At 35.2% G+C, this 16,797-nt stretch overlaps 1 protein-coding gene across 1 annotated transcript in view; it reads left to right on the plus strand.

Annotated features, from left to right (window-relative positions):
- Nucleotides 1-16,797, plus strand: part of CFAP47 (cilia and flagella associated protein 47) — a 347,638-nt gene that overhangs the window by 313,149 nt on the left and 17,692 nt on the right. Inside the window, 2 exon segments of the mRNA XM_049834739.1 lie at nucleotides 13,324-13,495; nucleotides 15,062-15,223. Coding sequence (XP_049690696.1) covers nucleotides 13,324-13,495; nucleotides 15,062-15,223 — 334 coding nt within the window.

Here is a 16,797-nt window from a genome sequence, read left to right on the forward strand (position 1 = left end):
TCCTTTTTTTTTTTTTTTTTTTCCCCCAATACTTTTAAAACAGGAGGGGAACTGAAGTTGAACTGTTAACAAGAGCTTGCACAGCATATACTTACTGATTACTTAATATTTGGGATTACTTAGTTAAACTTTATATTTGCTCATATTTCAGTGTCAAAGATAACTTATAATTTGGACATACTATTATATTACCATATTACAAAGTGACAGTGATCAGTCTAGCAACATAAAAACATGTGAAGTTCTCAACATATGTTCTTGCCTCTTTGGAGAACTGTAAATATTATTACTTAACGTTATTCAGCCTTGTGAGAACTGCTGTGTATCAAAATACATGGTACTTTTTTTACTGTAGAGTAGCAGGCTTAGCTCTTTATTGACTTGTCACATATGAGTAGGCTACCTTAAATATATCTTAAACATACCTGAGCTATTTCCCTCCAGCATGGTGGCATCTGAATTGACAAGAATAACATGCATTGAGCGAGTTGAGGCAGCATTTTGAAAGACTTGCAGATTCATGAAGTGTAGTGCTTGTTTTATTCATAGGAATAATATTTCATATTAACGCTGGCTTCTGCACATGCTGCAAGACATTGATTTGGGACATTGCATCTTTTCAAGCAAGAAGTCTGGTAATGAAATGCTTTACATCATAGGTAGTAAGATCATTTATAACTCTGATGCTTTTCATGGTTTTCAATGACATTATAATGTCATTATTGCTAGATGAATTTGATGCCTGTTAGGAATCAAATTTAATGGTACTATCTCAGCTTTCTGCAGTCTACTAGTAATAACGTAAATAAAAGCGTAAACCTCTAAGATAACAGCCTGGCAAGCTGTTTTTCATTTTTTCTCTTCTGAAACAGTGATTCATCAGAGCGTATGTGTGATGTGCAGAAAGCAGTTTTTATATCCAAAGATAAATGATGATAATTACTGGCAGATCAGATTTAAACAGCTACTACTGTGCTTCAGTATTTAAATTATTTGGACAAGTATAAATTCTTGGGAAGTGAAAAATCTTTAAGCATATCTTTTACATTAAAAGAATTCAATTTCATCCGATCCAGAAGATACCATCTGAAACAGAAAATTATTATAATTCCTTAAGAAAGAGGGGACAATGTAATTACTGTCTAGCTAAAGTTACATAGTTTGTTGTTCAGAAATCAGCAAAGTTCCAGAGATCAAATAATTAAAGCTTAGTGTTTTAGATGCAGCAACTATATGGCCCTTTAAAAAATATTTTTCAGTTGTATTAAAAGTATATTTTAATCTATACGTATTTTTGATCTGTTTTCTTACATATGGCTCTAAAGCCTTTTTTTTTCAGTAAACGAAATTTAAAACCCAAGATTCATCCAAACAAGTGTGAAGATTGTTATTTTTTATTCTAATAAAACAGCTTTTTTAGTTTACTTTAAATATTCAATGGGACATACAACATGTTTAGTTTCCCATGATCTTCTGAGAAAAACAACAAACATTCACAAATTATCAGTATATAGATATTTGACTGAAATTGTAGTACACAGCCAGAGTATCTTCTGGTTGAGGAAATACACTAATCAGTCCGGTTCTGTCTCTGTGTTTGTAATGGTCCTTTGTAACCCATCCTTTTCAATTGCTTCAGTTTATCGCATAAACCACCCGTAATGGCTGGATGTTTATAATGAACTTCCCTAATCTTTATTATTTCATAGCTCTTCGCACAGCCCAAAGGCTGGTCTTAGCTCCTTGCTCCTGGGTTCTTATTTCTGGGAAGGTTTTATGAGAATTAATTTGGTGGGAGGGAATAATGCTGTCCAGGTTCTGTAGGGTAACACAGGTACGAGGGATTTTTTAATGTTATGAGCAAGTTTCACAGCTATGCTGACCGCTGACTAAACAGATGGACAATTCAATTGCACCTAGTGGTTAAGCAACATTTTCCAGATATGTTAATCCATAATGTACATTGGCATACGTTATGCAAAGCATATCTGTACCCTTTGTTTCACTGTCTACAAAGCCAGCAAATATATATATATTCTACACATTTTTTTTTAGCAATTATCTAAATTATGGAACATTCAAAAATTCCTGAAGTGCCGACACTCATCAGAATACACTCTAATTGCTTTAATTTCATTAAAGCTGCTCTTTGAAACAGGAACAAGAGCAACATGTCCAAACACACGTTAAAGGCTGTTCCCCACCCTAGCAAGATTTGATGTTAGCCACTGGTATGGATTCCACTAAATGCCAATTTGATGGGATAGATCCAGATCGGGAAGCTCGCTTTTCAGAAATGAGTTCAATAAAATTGGATATGACCAAAGAAATCTTATTAGCGTAAGGGAAAAGGATGCCAGTAGAGGGGGAGACAAAATATTCTTATAGACTTCTCTCTCATCCAGAGCAATTTTAATTTAACTGCTGATAAAGTGTCTCAGGTTAATATTGAAAGCAATATGAAGAGGATAATAATGATGAAGGTGGCCCTATATCTAACTTAAGCCATCTCTCTATTGTCAGAATAGTTGTGGAATTATATTTGAAATGGTATTTGAAGATGAGAGAACTATAGCTATGAAAAAGATTGTTAAGTGATTTTTTTACTCTGTGAGAAGTGGAACAAAGAGCAACAAAGTGTTTGTTTTGGATTAACAGTTGGTGCAAGCTGTTACCAATGGCAAAATGAAACTGTTGACAAGGCAGTGAACCACCAGTTGGGTCACTCTGTAATAGATTATTACCTTGTTGTTAAGGGTGACAGCTCCCGCTGGAAAACAGGGAACCCAGTAGAAGTCAAAGAATAGGGCATCAGAGTACAAGTGAGAGCCTAGACAAATTATTTTGCCAGCTACATAATTTTTGTTTACATCTGGCTGTTTGTTTCTTTATTTATGAGCGAAACATAGGAGAGATTTGCTGCATTGTTTATTTTCTTTATGGAACTGCAATATGCACAGGCATTTTAATGAAGAACTTCAAATAGAATTTTATTTACCTGATGATGATATACAAGGTTATCACTTGGTCCATTAAAAAAATAAGCAATTTAGTATAGTTTTTTCTCTCACAAGTACCCCTCCCACCATTTCTTTATATAACTAGAACAATAATGACAAATACCGTAAAAAGAGCTTGTGAATTGTGAGCAAACACAGTTTTTAACCACAAACCACTGCTTATATTTCTGTTTACAGCACACTCACTCATTTCTGTTTCTTTCCCATTTTATAAAATGTTGAAATCTGCAAGCCTTAAGAATGAGAGTCATCATTATGTAGATTAAAATTACTTTTTAACACCTATGCAAAATCATGCTCAGTTAAAATGTTCAACACTTACAAGGAACCAGATCAATTATAAACTATTCTGGAGGTAGTTATTCAGCTTCACAAACGTGCAAAAAAAAAAAAAAAAATCCTGCAAAAAAACCCCCTAATACAAACCCAGAAATGATTCAATTCTTTCTGGTGCTACTTTTCAGTATGATATACATCCAGGAAAAATGAGAAGTCCAAAAAAAACTGATTGCCTAGCCCGACGTAACGTATGTCTGAAACAAGAATGCACAAATAGATAACTCTTAAAAAAGTGTTTTGAGTTAGAGGCTAAAGGAAACCTAGGCAATGTAATTTGCTGCAAGAGTCTATGAATTACTTTAATTGTTATGTGACTGTGATTGCCAGAGTTCTGTTTCTCCCATTTCTTGTTCACAGAATTCCCTGTAATTTCTTTGGTTGGGTGATAAGGATGTATTACTTCTATAGAAGCAGCACCACTACACTCTTGATTTGTAAAGATATTTTGGGAAAGCTTCTGTAAGTCAAAACCATAGTCAGCACAGCTCTCCAGGACCTTAGTTGTGCTTCCGCAACATCATAACACCTCACAATGATCTATCTGCATTACTTTGCACTAGGTTTTTTGCATTATTTTCTCGTTAATTATGGGCCATCAACAAAGGATAGCTAATCAAAACCCTTAAGATGTGAACTCAGTAGGTTTTCTAGAAGAACAATGAACCAGTGCTCTCCCTGTCTCAGCTCTGTTCGTGTGCTTTTCATTATAAAAAAGCAAGCAGAGGGTTTATACACCTACATTTGCCTCGGATAATGTATCGGAGAGTCACTGTAGTAACAAACACATGCACACATACAACTAGTCTATCACAAACGCTCTTCTATTTCCAGTTTATTACATCCTATTGTCATTTTTGTGCTAAAATTCTTTGTCCTTGTCTTCTGTCTCTGAAGCTGCACTCTTCAAGTATTGTTGTTCTTAGAGAACAGGAAGTTATCCGCTCTAGATGTCCTTCATCTCTCCCACATTGCACATTTCCAGTACGAACACGAAGCAAAAAGGAAAAAACAAAACTCCCCCAGTTGTTATGGAGAATGTATACTACTTTATGTTTTTGTAAATCAGTGCATCGAGCCTGTAGTTTTGACAGTTTAAGAATAAGTTGATCTGAAGATATAGCTAGTTATTAAAATTATAAGACAAGTAACTAGAAGTTACATAGAATCGCTACAGAACACTGAATGAAATTGTAACCTTGAACCGTTACTCTTTCTTCAAGCCAGCTGAGAAAGACAGAGTGAAACTTCAGAAATTTACAACACAAAAATCTTTATTAGTTCTGAAACTTGATTTGTATCTGAAAAATAACACAAGCGGATACTCCCATGAGATTACATCTGTTTTACAGTAGAGGAACTTACACTACCCTGTGTTATAGATGTTCCACCCTATGTATAACTGACTGCAATTCATTGGATACGGAAAAGGAAGCAAATGAATGCGGCCCTAGTGATTAGGTCCTGGGTTCTAATCTCTGTGGGTCAGTCTATTTTGTATATTAGAAAAGTCAAAAGAAAAAAAAGCATCTTTTTGTAATAGACCATAGTATAGTGTAAAACTAAGATGTGCTTACAGATTCTAGTGATAGTACCAGAAACAATTTATCTACATCGGTAGAGGGTTCCATGTGAATAAATTTACATTGTTGTTAATTTTCAATGAAAAATTAATAGGTGATCATTGAATCAAAGATTATATCATAGTACAGATATTAGAATTTAAATTCTATCAGGAAAATTATAAACAATTTAAGTTATTTTGATGTGATGTAAGACAGATTCTTTCTATCTTATTTATAAGAAAAATACTTTTATATGAACAGATGAGGAATACTTGTTAGGAAATTTTTCTTTTTTCCATATCCCCTTTCAAGTTAGAAGGAAACACAGAGAATCACTCCTTCTGATGCTGCAAGTTTATATTACCCCTTTTACCCATGTTTATGTTTGTTCATGTAGCATGGATTTTTAATTTGCAGAGCTACTGAGTGGGAGCTTCCAGTATGTGGGGCCGTGTTTTCAAAACACAAAAATCTGGTTTTGTATGGGAAGATCTTCAGGCTCATGTTCTTTAGTCTGTAGTCACACGTGCTTATTTGCCTAGTGATTTAGATTAAGATACTGGGAAATAGCATAAGCTAAGCTGACATCTTTGTCATCCGAACTTCTAACAAATGAAGTTATTAAAAAAAAAAAAAAAAAAAGAACCAAAACAATTCTTGGTCCCTAGGTCCCCATTTCATATGAAGACTATGAATCAATGCATATATTGCAAATCACAAGAGCTAGCACATGTCCTTCGCATATGTCCTTTGCATTTGTCCTTCTCATATGTCCTCAAAAAACCCAACACCCAAAACTGTAAAATACACACATTCCTATGCTGCATCTCTCTTCCAGGAATCCCCCCCAAAGATGCAGTTTTCATTGTGTTCGATAGGCAACCAGATTCTAATCAGTCTGGACTATTTATTTTAAGAGAAGTTATTGAATTGTTATTAAGAAAAGTAATGTGTCTGCCTGAAATATCTGCTAATGAAGTTAAAAAATTTTAAAACACTGTATTATTGCTCTTCTAAAACTGACTTGCAGTGTAATTGCAAGTGAGGAGTAGCTCAACAGATCAGACTGTAAGTTCTTCTCAGCTTCTGGAAGTGCTGCAGACTCGATACATGTAAAAGTGCCTTTAAAATCAACATGAAGCTCTCTGCTACATACGTGCTATGTTATTTCAAGCATTGTGAGTTTTGGAGTTTTCTGATTAAGAAGTCTTGGATTGGTTTGTGTCGGCTCTACAGAATTTCAAAGGGCAACTAGATGCTACTGGATATAGGAATATTTTAAACAGCAGTGTTTTATGACTCATTGAAAAACTGAAACTGGCCTTGCTGAGTAGGAACCGCATCTCAGTACAGTTGAATACATTCGGATTTTTAGCAGCAATCGGCCAAGGTGTTCCTTCTCACTCAAAAATATTTCAGATTGATCAAGGTTGATCAGAAAAATCTATTTTTATAAAAGCAAAGTGATTCTAACTTTGCATCCAAGCTATAAGATAGAAGTTAAAGGTAGTCAGAAAACACTTATTTTCTCTTGGAACAGGTATTTTAAACTTATTTATTGTATCGCTGCCATTAAAGCAGTAAAATCACCATACATTTTATAGACACACAGCTGATTTACAAAGTGATGCTTGGATCCACAATATTTTAAGATAGTATTCCTGAACATAAAGAATTTTAGAAGTAACTATGCAGGAGCTTGAATTTCTAAATGCATAATTACTTTTACTCAGTAGGACAAATTATGTTTGTATTTTGCATATAACCCTAATAAGGAACTGTGAAGGAACTGAAATAGCTAGTGATAGGCTAAATCTATTTGTTCTTCTCATTTGGGACATCACATTCATACAGCAGTAAAATGATATTTTAACTGGCAAGTGATACAGTTCCATAAGTGGAGTTGTTATGTTCCAAAATATGGAAAAGGGTGGTTTCTGTCTTAGGGAAGTATACTTGTCATAGTACACGTTGACAGTATTGGAAGACAAGGAGTAAGAAAGATTTGTAAAGCAAGTGGTTTTAAGAATGAATTTTGAAAAGAGAGAGAAAGGGACTAAGTGTATACAACATAATACAAAAAGCCAGAAAATTCTTGGAACACAAGAGTGTGATAAAGGAATTAGTGTAAAATCACTGGTATCTTCTTAACCACTTATATGAAACTGGCAATTACAGTCATTGATGCATTGTCAAAAAAAACCCCAAACATAAGACATGTCCTTTGAGTTATGTATTTCCAGTAAACCACCAAACAATAAAAAAACCAAGCTAAAACCTAGGATACTTCCGAAGGTGAGAGGGCGTATGGGAGGAAGGAAAGAACAGCCATAGTGCTGACATAGAAAGACTGGAAAAAACCACCTTGCTCCTGCTTCATCATCTGCAGGTTATCTGCTGGCCTGTTTGTAAATACACTGCTCCTCCAAAGGAATCTGAAGAAATTTGCTTGCATTGGTAGTTGGTATTCCAAAAGACAAGCATAATTTGTTTTAGACATTAACGTAACTAAGCATTAAAGGACACAGACATCATCATGGTGAGTATGGTGGAAAAAACTGTGAAATAATAAATAATATTGTTTTCAATTTAGCATTTGTGTGGGCCAATACAAATTGAATGGTTAGGTTAAAAGACATCTTGAGTTGTTAATGATTTCAGGGGGCAGGGTTCAAAGCGAGGCGAGAGTCAGGATACCATGGAAAAAACAATGTCTGTGTGCATTAAGGCTACATCATAACGTATGTTCATGAAGAAGCTGGTTTGACGTTGCCTGTGCCCTGGTACAGATGTGATCTCTATTTGCTACAATTGCTAGCTAAATGAAGACAATGCTAAATAAAAAAGGAGAATGTTGAAAAAGGAATAGAAAGTTTTTCAAAGAATACATTTTAATGAGTTATTTTTAAATATTAATTTACAGATTAGTGTACTAATCTAAGTAGAATGCCAGACCAAAGGAAGATAGTGTGTGGCATCCTTTTGTTTTTCATGAGGTTTTTGTTTCAATTTACTATGCCAAATAACATCAAAATAAAGAAAGTAAGAGTATGAAGAGGGGAGTATGGATAGACTTAATAAAAAGGGAATTAGTCCAAAAAGGGTTCAGCGAGAGAGGGAATATATGGAAACTAGCTGCAAGGAAGAATGCAGAAATGTATGCAGAACAGCAGATGCTAGATGCATACCGTGTATTTCATATACATGGACTCACCAACTTCCATCTTATTCACTAAATGTTGCAGTGTTTTGAAGAAAGCCGTTCTCAGAAAAAAAAAGGGGGGGGGGGGGGGCGGGAAGCACTTTCTACCGCTTTCTTTGCAGTAGAAATCAGCTTTAGCAGTAGAAAGAAGAACACTTAAAGAAGTGTTTTGAAAGAGAAAAAATTAGCAAACAAAAAACAAATGTAAGAGAAAATTTAGAAAAGAAATATTGAAGTTCGTTGCTAGGGGAATAGGCAGTAGGATGCAGGGTAAAAAAAGATGTGTCTAAGAGCGGAATTTTGCAGAGCCTTGAAGATATGGATGAAAAGCTTTAATTGGATATGGAAAGAGAAATTTGCAGGGAAGAGATATAAAGATGTATACACAGAACTACACTGAGGATTTCCTTGAATTGCACTGAGGATCAATGACTATATTATGAACAGAAGGAGACCACTTTATCATCCATTTATTTCTTTGTATTTAAGGTAATTTGGTGCCCGGCATTTAATGAAGTGTATGATGTTATCTTTGCTGGTATTTATAATGCTTTTCATACAGCACTTTTGTACCTGTATGAAGAAATTTACTGAAAGGCATATTCAACTGCAACCAGGTCTTTTTGGGTTCTTCTGCAATTTGTTTATTCTGCTGCTATTATCCTGGAGTTACAACATTTTACAGTGAGAAAGAGATATTTACTTCTCAGATGAGATTCATTTCTTACTGCCCGGTTGATACTGTCTGCTTAAATGTTAAGATGTTCTTGACCACCAGGCTGCCTCTTGTTTTTTTCCTTTATTACTCTTATAATTCACTTTTGCTATTCACTTGGATATTTACTTGAAAACTCTATTAAAGTGATTTAATCTACTGTACAGTAACATATTCCGCCTGCTGCTACTTTTGCTGGGAAGGCATAACTGCATATTTAACGTTCATTCCCCACTGCCTACTGAGTTCCAGCAGTGTGCGTGAAGAATCCCGGAAGACAGTGGAGAAGCAGGAGAAGGGCAAATCTCAGATGAGAGCTGAGTGGGGCTATGAAGAAAGATATTTCGCAAGGTTTGGAAGGTCAACATTAGATGCCACTGTCTGGTAGAAGTGAGTAGTTAAGGTCTGGTCCTGTAGTTTCTATTTTACTAGTTTGGAGACTATTAGGTCAAGAGGGGAAGAAAGCTTTGTTAGGTGTCAGGGCCACTATGGATACTTAGCCTTGAAGAATTAGCAGAAACAGAAAAAAAAAAAATATCAGTGAGAGAGTGCAGTGTGTTTACATTCAGCACCAGATAAAATAATTTATCTAGCTTTTGAGAAACATGAAGCTGCACGTTTATGAATGGCTGAGCTTTCATTCTGTGTTTGTATTCCGTGATTGTGCTGACCTCCTTTATTAAATAACAGCAAGTAAGATTGCAGCCTGCTGAATGGGAGGTGAGGAAGGCCAACGGAGTGAATTTGCTTGCATCTCTGTTTTATTGCATCTATCCAAGGGAAAGCCTCTGTAACGAGGACAAGCATTTTTGTGATCTGAACCTCTTTCCATCGCAGCTTTAATTTCCTCCTGTCTCACTGGAAGGGGGAGACAGTGTGGAAGTAAGGAGAGTCCCTTAGAAAGTTCCTCTCCCTTGCTGGTTTTGTGTCGCCAAGCCTGCTGCAGATGGCGCGTTGTTTGCAGAGAGCTCACTCAGGTAGCTGGATCTCCTCTCGGTATCCACGAGAGACCGCAGCCTCACAGGCCAGGGTCCGTTCGATACGTATCGTCAGAAAACACATCGGGTAGTGAGCTGGTCTTCGGTGAAGTCAGTCGCTTTTCAGAAATACGAGGGAGGTACACAGAGCTTCTCTAATGACAGGGTGAAACTCTATTCCAGGTCAGATATATCCCGTGGGCCTTTCACGGTACCTTCTGTAGACATTAGTGCCATCAGTGCCTTTGTAATTAACTCTTTCGAAGCTTGAATACAGCTCCTTTTCCACTAAAAAGTCATTTCAGTTCCCGAGGTTGTTCTTATGTGAACCTGTCAGGCTTGTCTTTTTATTTTTAGATGTATGACATTTATTAATTAATTTTACAGTAAATCCTAACAGTCACAAAAATTCACGTTCACCCAGTTTATATGCTCAGAGTGTAAAATCCTTGGAGTTTCCACACTATCACTCTTAAGAGTCAGAAAATAAATTTGAAAAAAAAGTGGTCTATTTCCTTTCATCTTCTTAGAGCCTATTTAAAAAACCCCCACATATCCTCAACACTTTAATTCTAGTGCTTTTGAAGAATTAGCCTTACCAGCACTTGAAAATAAACATCAGCCAAATCATAGAAGCATATAGCTTAAAAACCTTATTGTTTTTTAAACATAGTTGCTTCAGTAATTCTGCATACACAAATGTTCCCTAAATGCATACTACCTTTTGGAAGTCTTTATTTACACAAAGGAAAACACTTAAAGACTGAGATTAATTGCCTTTCAAAACAAGATATATTTAATGCTTTAAAAAATTTGTCTTGGAATAATTACCTCAAAAACATATTCTTACTCCTTTTCTTACTTAAATAATGCATAATATTCTTCAGGAAATATGAGGAAGTAATATTTTTTTTTATAATTGGAATTTCTATTCCCTAGATGTAACCAGCTGTATATAAATAGCATGCTCATATCTTCACAGTGTTTGGATTGATAAATATCTGTATGTTGAGTCAGATGTAGTTAAAACTCTTCCTGCTGCTCTCTATTTGCAGAACAGAGGTGGATTAATTGGGGTATACTTCATATCTGCATGTGTCTTTTACAATTTGCATTAGATATAATAAGAACTTAACCTATACTAAAATAGTGATTTTTAAAAAGAAAACTAGTGAATGAAAACACACAAAGAGCTGGGCTAAAGGATCAAGGCATATTTGCATAGTATGCTGTATTGTATTTGGCATTACTTTAAAGAAAATGTTAATTCTGTCCCCAATGTTTTATTTATTTCACCATTTGAATTGAAACTAGAAATTCTAAGAGTCAAGAGAACTCTGAACATTTGACACTTTGGACAAATTTCTAGCAATTATTCACAACTTTTTTTTGCCTCTAGCTGCAGCTAGTTTGTTTAGGCAGCATGTATATTATGGAATTGTCTAGAATCAAATATTAACATATTCACAGAGGCTTTCCATAGTATGATAATATAGCAGGCTTCAGGGCAGCTATCGTGAAAATCTAATTACATTTTTCTTTTTTGAACAGGCCTAAACTAGATTGGCAGCGTAGATCAAAACCAACTAAGGGACCAGCATAAGGAAGCTTTCAAATATTGGCACTTAGAAATGCATCACTTTTCCTTAGGTGTTGTAAATACTAAAATATTTTAACTAAATACTCAATATGAGCATAGAACAGGTTACAAAACAGCCTGGAGCAGAAAAAATATAAATATTTAATTGCTTCTGACTAAAAGGTACTATATACACGTGTCAAACCAAAACCAAATGTCTTTGGATACTAAAAGCAGCATGCAGTTCACGTTTTCTTCCTAGCATCTGAACTATAAGCTTTTCCTCAGTAGCATTGTGTGATATAACTGCTGAAGGAAACATCTGCTCAACAGTTGCAATTTTCTCACTGTAGAATGCTCCAAATGATGTCATATTTTCTCTCCTGTAATAAGTTCATTTTTTATGTCTGAATCTTCACGTTTTGGCATTTGTCTAGGGTGACTACTACAAGCCTTGGGCTGTGTTGGAACCTGAATGCATGGCATAAACATTATATTTTTCAAATAGAGAAACAACAAAGCATGGAACAATGTAGGATGATTCTAGAAATTTTATAAATTCTAGGAAAAATATTGATGTCTAATTTCATTATAACAAAGTACATTTATAATAGATGGATTAATACATGGAAATCCTGTATATTCGGTACTCTGTGTATCTACTATGACTGATAATCCTTTGGTAACTGGTAAGAATATTTTGCTTATTCTGATCTGGCATAAATTGTACAGACTTCTGTGTGAAGGATCCAGTTTAAAGAGTCAGAAATGTTTCAATATAAACTGCTATATTTCTCAGGGTTAATCTGTATGTTACAAAAATATTGGCAACAAAAATTCAAGCTTCTTGTTAGCTGATGAAGTAGGAAGAAGGAATTCATACATTTCAGAAAAGGAGAAGGGACGACAAGCGTAGGAAGGTGTCTCCATACTTAAATTTGGGTAGCATTAGAGATTAGGAAAACCAAAGTAAACTTTTATTCAACAATCTCCCAGTGCATTGTCTCTTGGACTTTTCATATAAAGAAATAAGTAGTCTGTATTTTAGAATTCCAAGTCGGAAGGCCTTAGGAATGAACTCTGCAGCTGACTGGCACTCTATAGCCAGCATATATTTACAGGGATGTACACACGGGAGTTCTGCACAATGCATTGTACTAAGCTGGCAAATTCAAAATGTGCCCTGAGATATGTGGTCATAGTAAAATGAAATCTCCTGTAGGATATAGTGGTTGTGTTAAAAGACTTTTCATCCATAAAACATGTAAAACTTTTAAATAGATTAGCAGCTTGAGATTCTTTTCCTCATAGAGACATTCCCTTCTGTGCACAAATTAGCATTGTATACTGAATATCACAGTTTTCTTTATTACAGGTGGAGGAGGCATTTGATTCAAGAAGCTCAGCTGTTTATTCGTATGTCATTACTACTTGACCTTTTCATATCTACAGGGAATAAGAGAAGACGCTGCTAGTGACATCTTCACTATTTTTCTGTATTCTGTTTCTCAGGCTTGCAGCCATCAATGGCACCGACATCCTCAATGACTTTTTTTTTTTTTTTTTTGAGATTGTCCCAATGGCATTACTCAAAAATAGCATTACATTCTTGCAATTTTCATTTGGCTGATGAAATAGAAATATCTCACTGTAATGCACAAACGGTAGCCAGAACAATATTGCTGTTATTGTTCACATCTACTAAGTAGGCTTTCCAGCCTCCGTTTTGCCGGAAACTATATAGCCTGTCATATGAAATTGGAAGATTTTGCTATGCAGTCAGAAGCAAAATCACTCAGGTTTTGGGTAATTACTAGTTTTACTTATTTGTCATTTTTAGTAACAAATGAAAGGATTGTAGCTACTAACCAGCCAACTGTGTGATGTTAGAGTGCATACAGACTGATCTTTTTCTTTTGTATCATTTAGGCTTCTTTACAACAGTGGAATTTCTCTATGAATTGCAATATCAATCAAATGAAATTAAAACTCAGCTTGAATCTTTGGTTGGTATGCATCTGGTTCAAAGAGAACGAGATACAGAATCTGGAATCGTAACACTGATCTTTAATATAGTGTTTGCACCTAACAAACCAATGAGGTAAGCTCCCAGTCCTTATTACCAACAGAACATGCAGTAAAATCCTATCTGGTCACTCTTAGCTATGTAAGGGCCTTCCTGTATTGTTTTCCTCATTTTGTTTTCACCTCTGAGATCAATTATTTTAGATTTTCTCACTTACTGCTTCTCAATATGATAACTTTGATATTAAAACTGACTGTTTCTTTTTAATGCCTGTGAGATGGTTCTGTTGAGTTACTGCCTTAGTCTGTTTGTGCATCAATTTACTTCTAAACGTTGGAGTATTGAAAGACTTCCAATGAAAATTAGTTGCTCTCAAAATTTGTGGAAAGCATACAGACAAGATGGTCTGTCAGTCTTGAAAAACTTTTCCTAGACGAGCATGTGTGCATGCATATTCTCTGGCTGGAAGGGATGGTTGAATTTGAAATTAGTCTCTAGTGCCCCAGTAACAACAGTCCACATGAAAATATTATCCTCTTTTGTAGCTGCGATATGAAAAATGATTGGTTCGCTTTGACTTACATTAGTACATCCCACCTCTTTAAAAAAAAAACCTGCGAAAAGGAGATCCTTTTTGGAGGGAGGGAAGTTGTTTCTTCCTTTTGAAGCAGTCAGATGTGTATGGGGAGGAGGTAGGAAAGAAGCTTCAGTAAGATGCAGGCACAAGGGAACTTCAGGGGCTCAACGTTACTAGGAAGACTAGAGAGCAGTCACTGCTGAATGGCATGGGTTGCATGCAAAGAGGGTGGGTTTAGGATGCAGGAGGGAACTGTATTTGCCGTAATCCAGAAGGTTACTGAAATAAACAGAGAGCAAACCTTTAGGAAAGTCTATCCACCTACCTCGTGCAGTGTCTTTGTGTCAGAAGGGAGATTAATTAAGAAAGCCTTTTTATTTCTGCCCTTTCCGTTATTATTATTAATTATTAGTACTAGTATCATTATTATCATTATTATAAGTATTATTATCATTGTTATTATTATTTTGGATTGGGTTTTTATCTTCATATATTTGAGATCTATCAGGCTTCATGTAGAGGACTCAGTAATGTCAATTAATTAGTTTCTTTGTCATCAGAATCTACAGCACCAACTCTCTTCTTAGATGGTCTGAAGACATCAGAGTCTGGAATTTTTCTAAAGTACATAGACCTACGTCAGATCTATTTGAATTCTAATATGAACTGCTAACATGGTTTGGACCAAATTCTCCTCTAACACTAAGTAAATAAAGAATAATAAGTAAAACAAATTGAGTTAATTTTTTTTAACTCAACAGAGGGTAAGAGAGGAAGAATCAAATCTTATGGCTGTGCCCATCATTTTGCTTTCATATTGTGCCCTTTCTTGTACTTTGCTGTGAATATCAAATGCTATTTAGTTTACATTCCAGTCTAAAGTGCAACTGATGCGGACTACGCCACATAAAATTAAGGATGTGTTCCAATTTAAAACTATCTGTATCTTCATTTTACTGTAGTATAGTTCTACAAACTTAAGGCTTATTTTGGCTATTAACTTACTGAGTTTACGTTTGATAATGCTGTTCTATGTAATGAATGGTTTTATTTGAAATTTTAAGGAATGAAGCAACTCTAGTAGTACGGTGCACTACAGGTGGTGTTTGGAAGTTTCCAATGCTGTTCATTGCCACAGAGCCAGAAGTGGATGATGTTATCAACATTGAAGCAGTTGGCCTGAATAAAGAATCTATAGTTGGCTTCAAGCTTACAAGCCAGACAAGGTAAAAATACTTATGATGAAGTATTTATGCAGTTTTCTGAGGCTAGAACTCACATTCAAACACATTGGATAGGGTAGATTTGGGCAACAGAAATATAACTGAGCTGCAGCTGTTTCAGTAACACATCATTACTTTCAAGTGCAGCATTGTATAGGTAACAAATTTTGAAGCTGTACTGTAGGAAACAGAAACATCCCACATTTAGGCTGCAGCCACTCAATAGGAAATTTGTGGAATAGATCCAAATGCTTATGTTATGACTTTAAAGTTTTGCCCTAAAATGCTTTTGTGTGGTAGAATGTGTAATACAATGTTAAGGCAGGTATGTTGTGATAATAAAGGCTCACTATTAAAGCCTTAATGTTTTCACTCATAGACTGTTTTTCAAAGTACTTCATACTTATACCAAGTTAAAAACAATCCTTTCCTTTAAAAATTGTTAAATGTGTCATTTTTAAAAAGTATTCCTGTTATATAAGCATGTTATGGATTAATGTCTACTCTGCCCTTTCACAAGATAAAATAATTGTGTCGTTCTTCAATATTTTGTTACTCTCTTTTTTTAAAAGTCCTGCAGAAATCTCTGTTAATATATTTGTACATACATTTCAATATTTTCTCAGAGTTTCATAATGTTATAGCAAACCCATGGTGTCATTTGTCTACAGCAGAAGGTCGAGGAAAAAATTGTGTAGTACTGATACATAAGTTTTAAAATAGTAAATGGTGAACCTGAAAGAATTGTGAGGCTTACAATCTAATTAGCTCATGGAGGTTTTCAAATTTCTTTTTTACTTAAAAATTGTCTCTTTTTACTGTTTATCTAGAAAGTGTGCCAGATATGCTGATTGATAGTTAACTTTCGTTGTAGATACATGCTTTTGTAACATCCCCAGCGTGAAGTGTCCTTGGTTTCAACTGATTTATTTCCAAAAGCTGTGCATCTAAGATGGACAGTTGTTCCAGCTTTTAGATGGCTGTCAGTGATGATAATTACTGAGGACTGTGACAAAGGCTCCTATCACAGTGTTCAAGTTAACAGCTTCAATAGAATGAGCTCTTTCAGGACAAAAGTGAAGCAATTGCTCTGGCAATACTGTAATCTCCTGGTAGGTGTTTGATAGTAGTGAAGAGACCTAATGTTCTCCAGAAAGGTATTATAAAACCTGAATCAATATGGTTATATAAAGAAGGAGCCATGATGGAAGACAGATTCTCTTTTTCCCTTAAACAAATTCCAACTTTATTTTACATAACAAGGGTTGCCCCCATACATTTCAAATACAAAATGTAATGCTTGCATGTACTGAATAAGCTCCGTCTCATAAATAGTGCCAACAACTGCTCTGTGAGTTTTATATTGCTTTATCTTATCTTTGATTTGCTTAGGAGATTTTGGTGGTGGAGGTTTTGTTATAGAAATAGAACAGTCAGCCAACCAACATTTGGCATACTGGCTCTGCAGTTTAAAAGCAATTACACAAGAAACCCATATATTACAGATGTAATTTAATGCTTGAATAGCTCAAATGACTTGGATTAAAAATAAACCCATGAAATATTAAAGTATGGAT

Source organism: Accipiter gentilis, chromosome 32 (assembly GCF_929443795.1).
Source record: "Accipiter gentilis chromosome 32, bAccGen1.1, whole genome shotgun sequence".
Lineage (NCBI taxonomy): Eukaryota > Metazoa > Chordata > Aves > Accipitriformes > Accipitridae > Astur > Astur gentilis.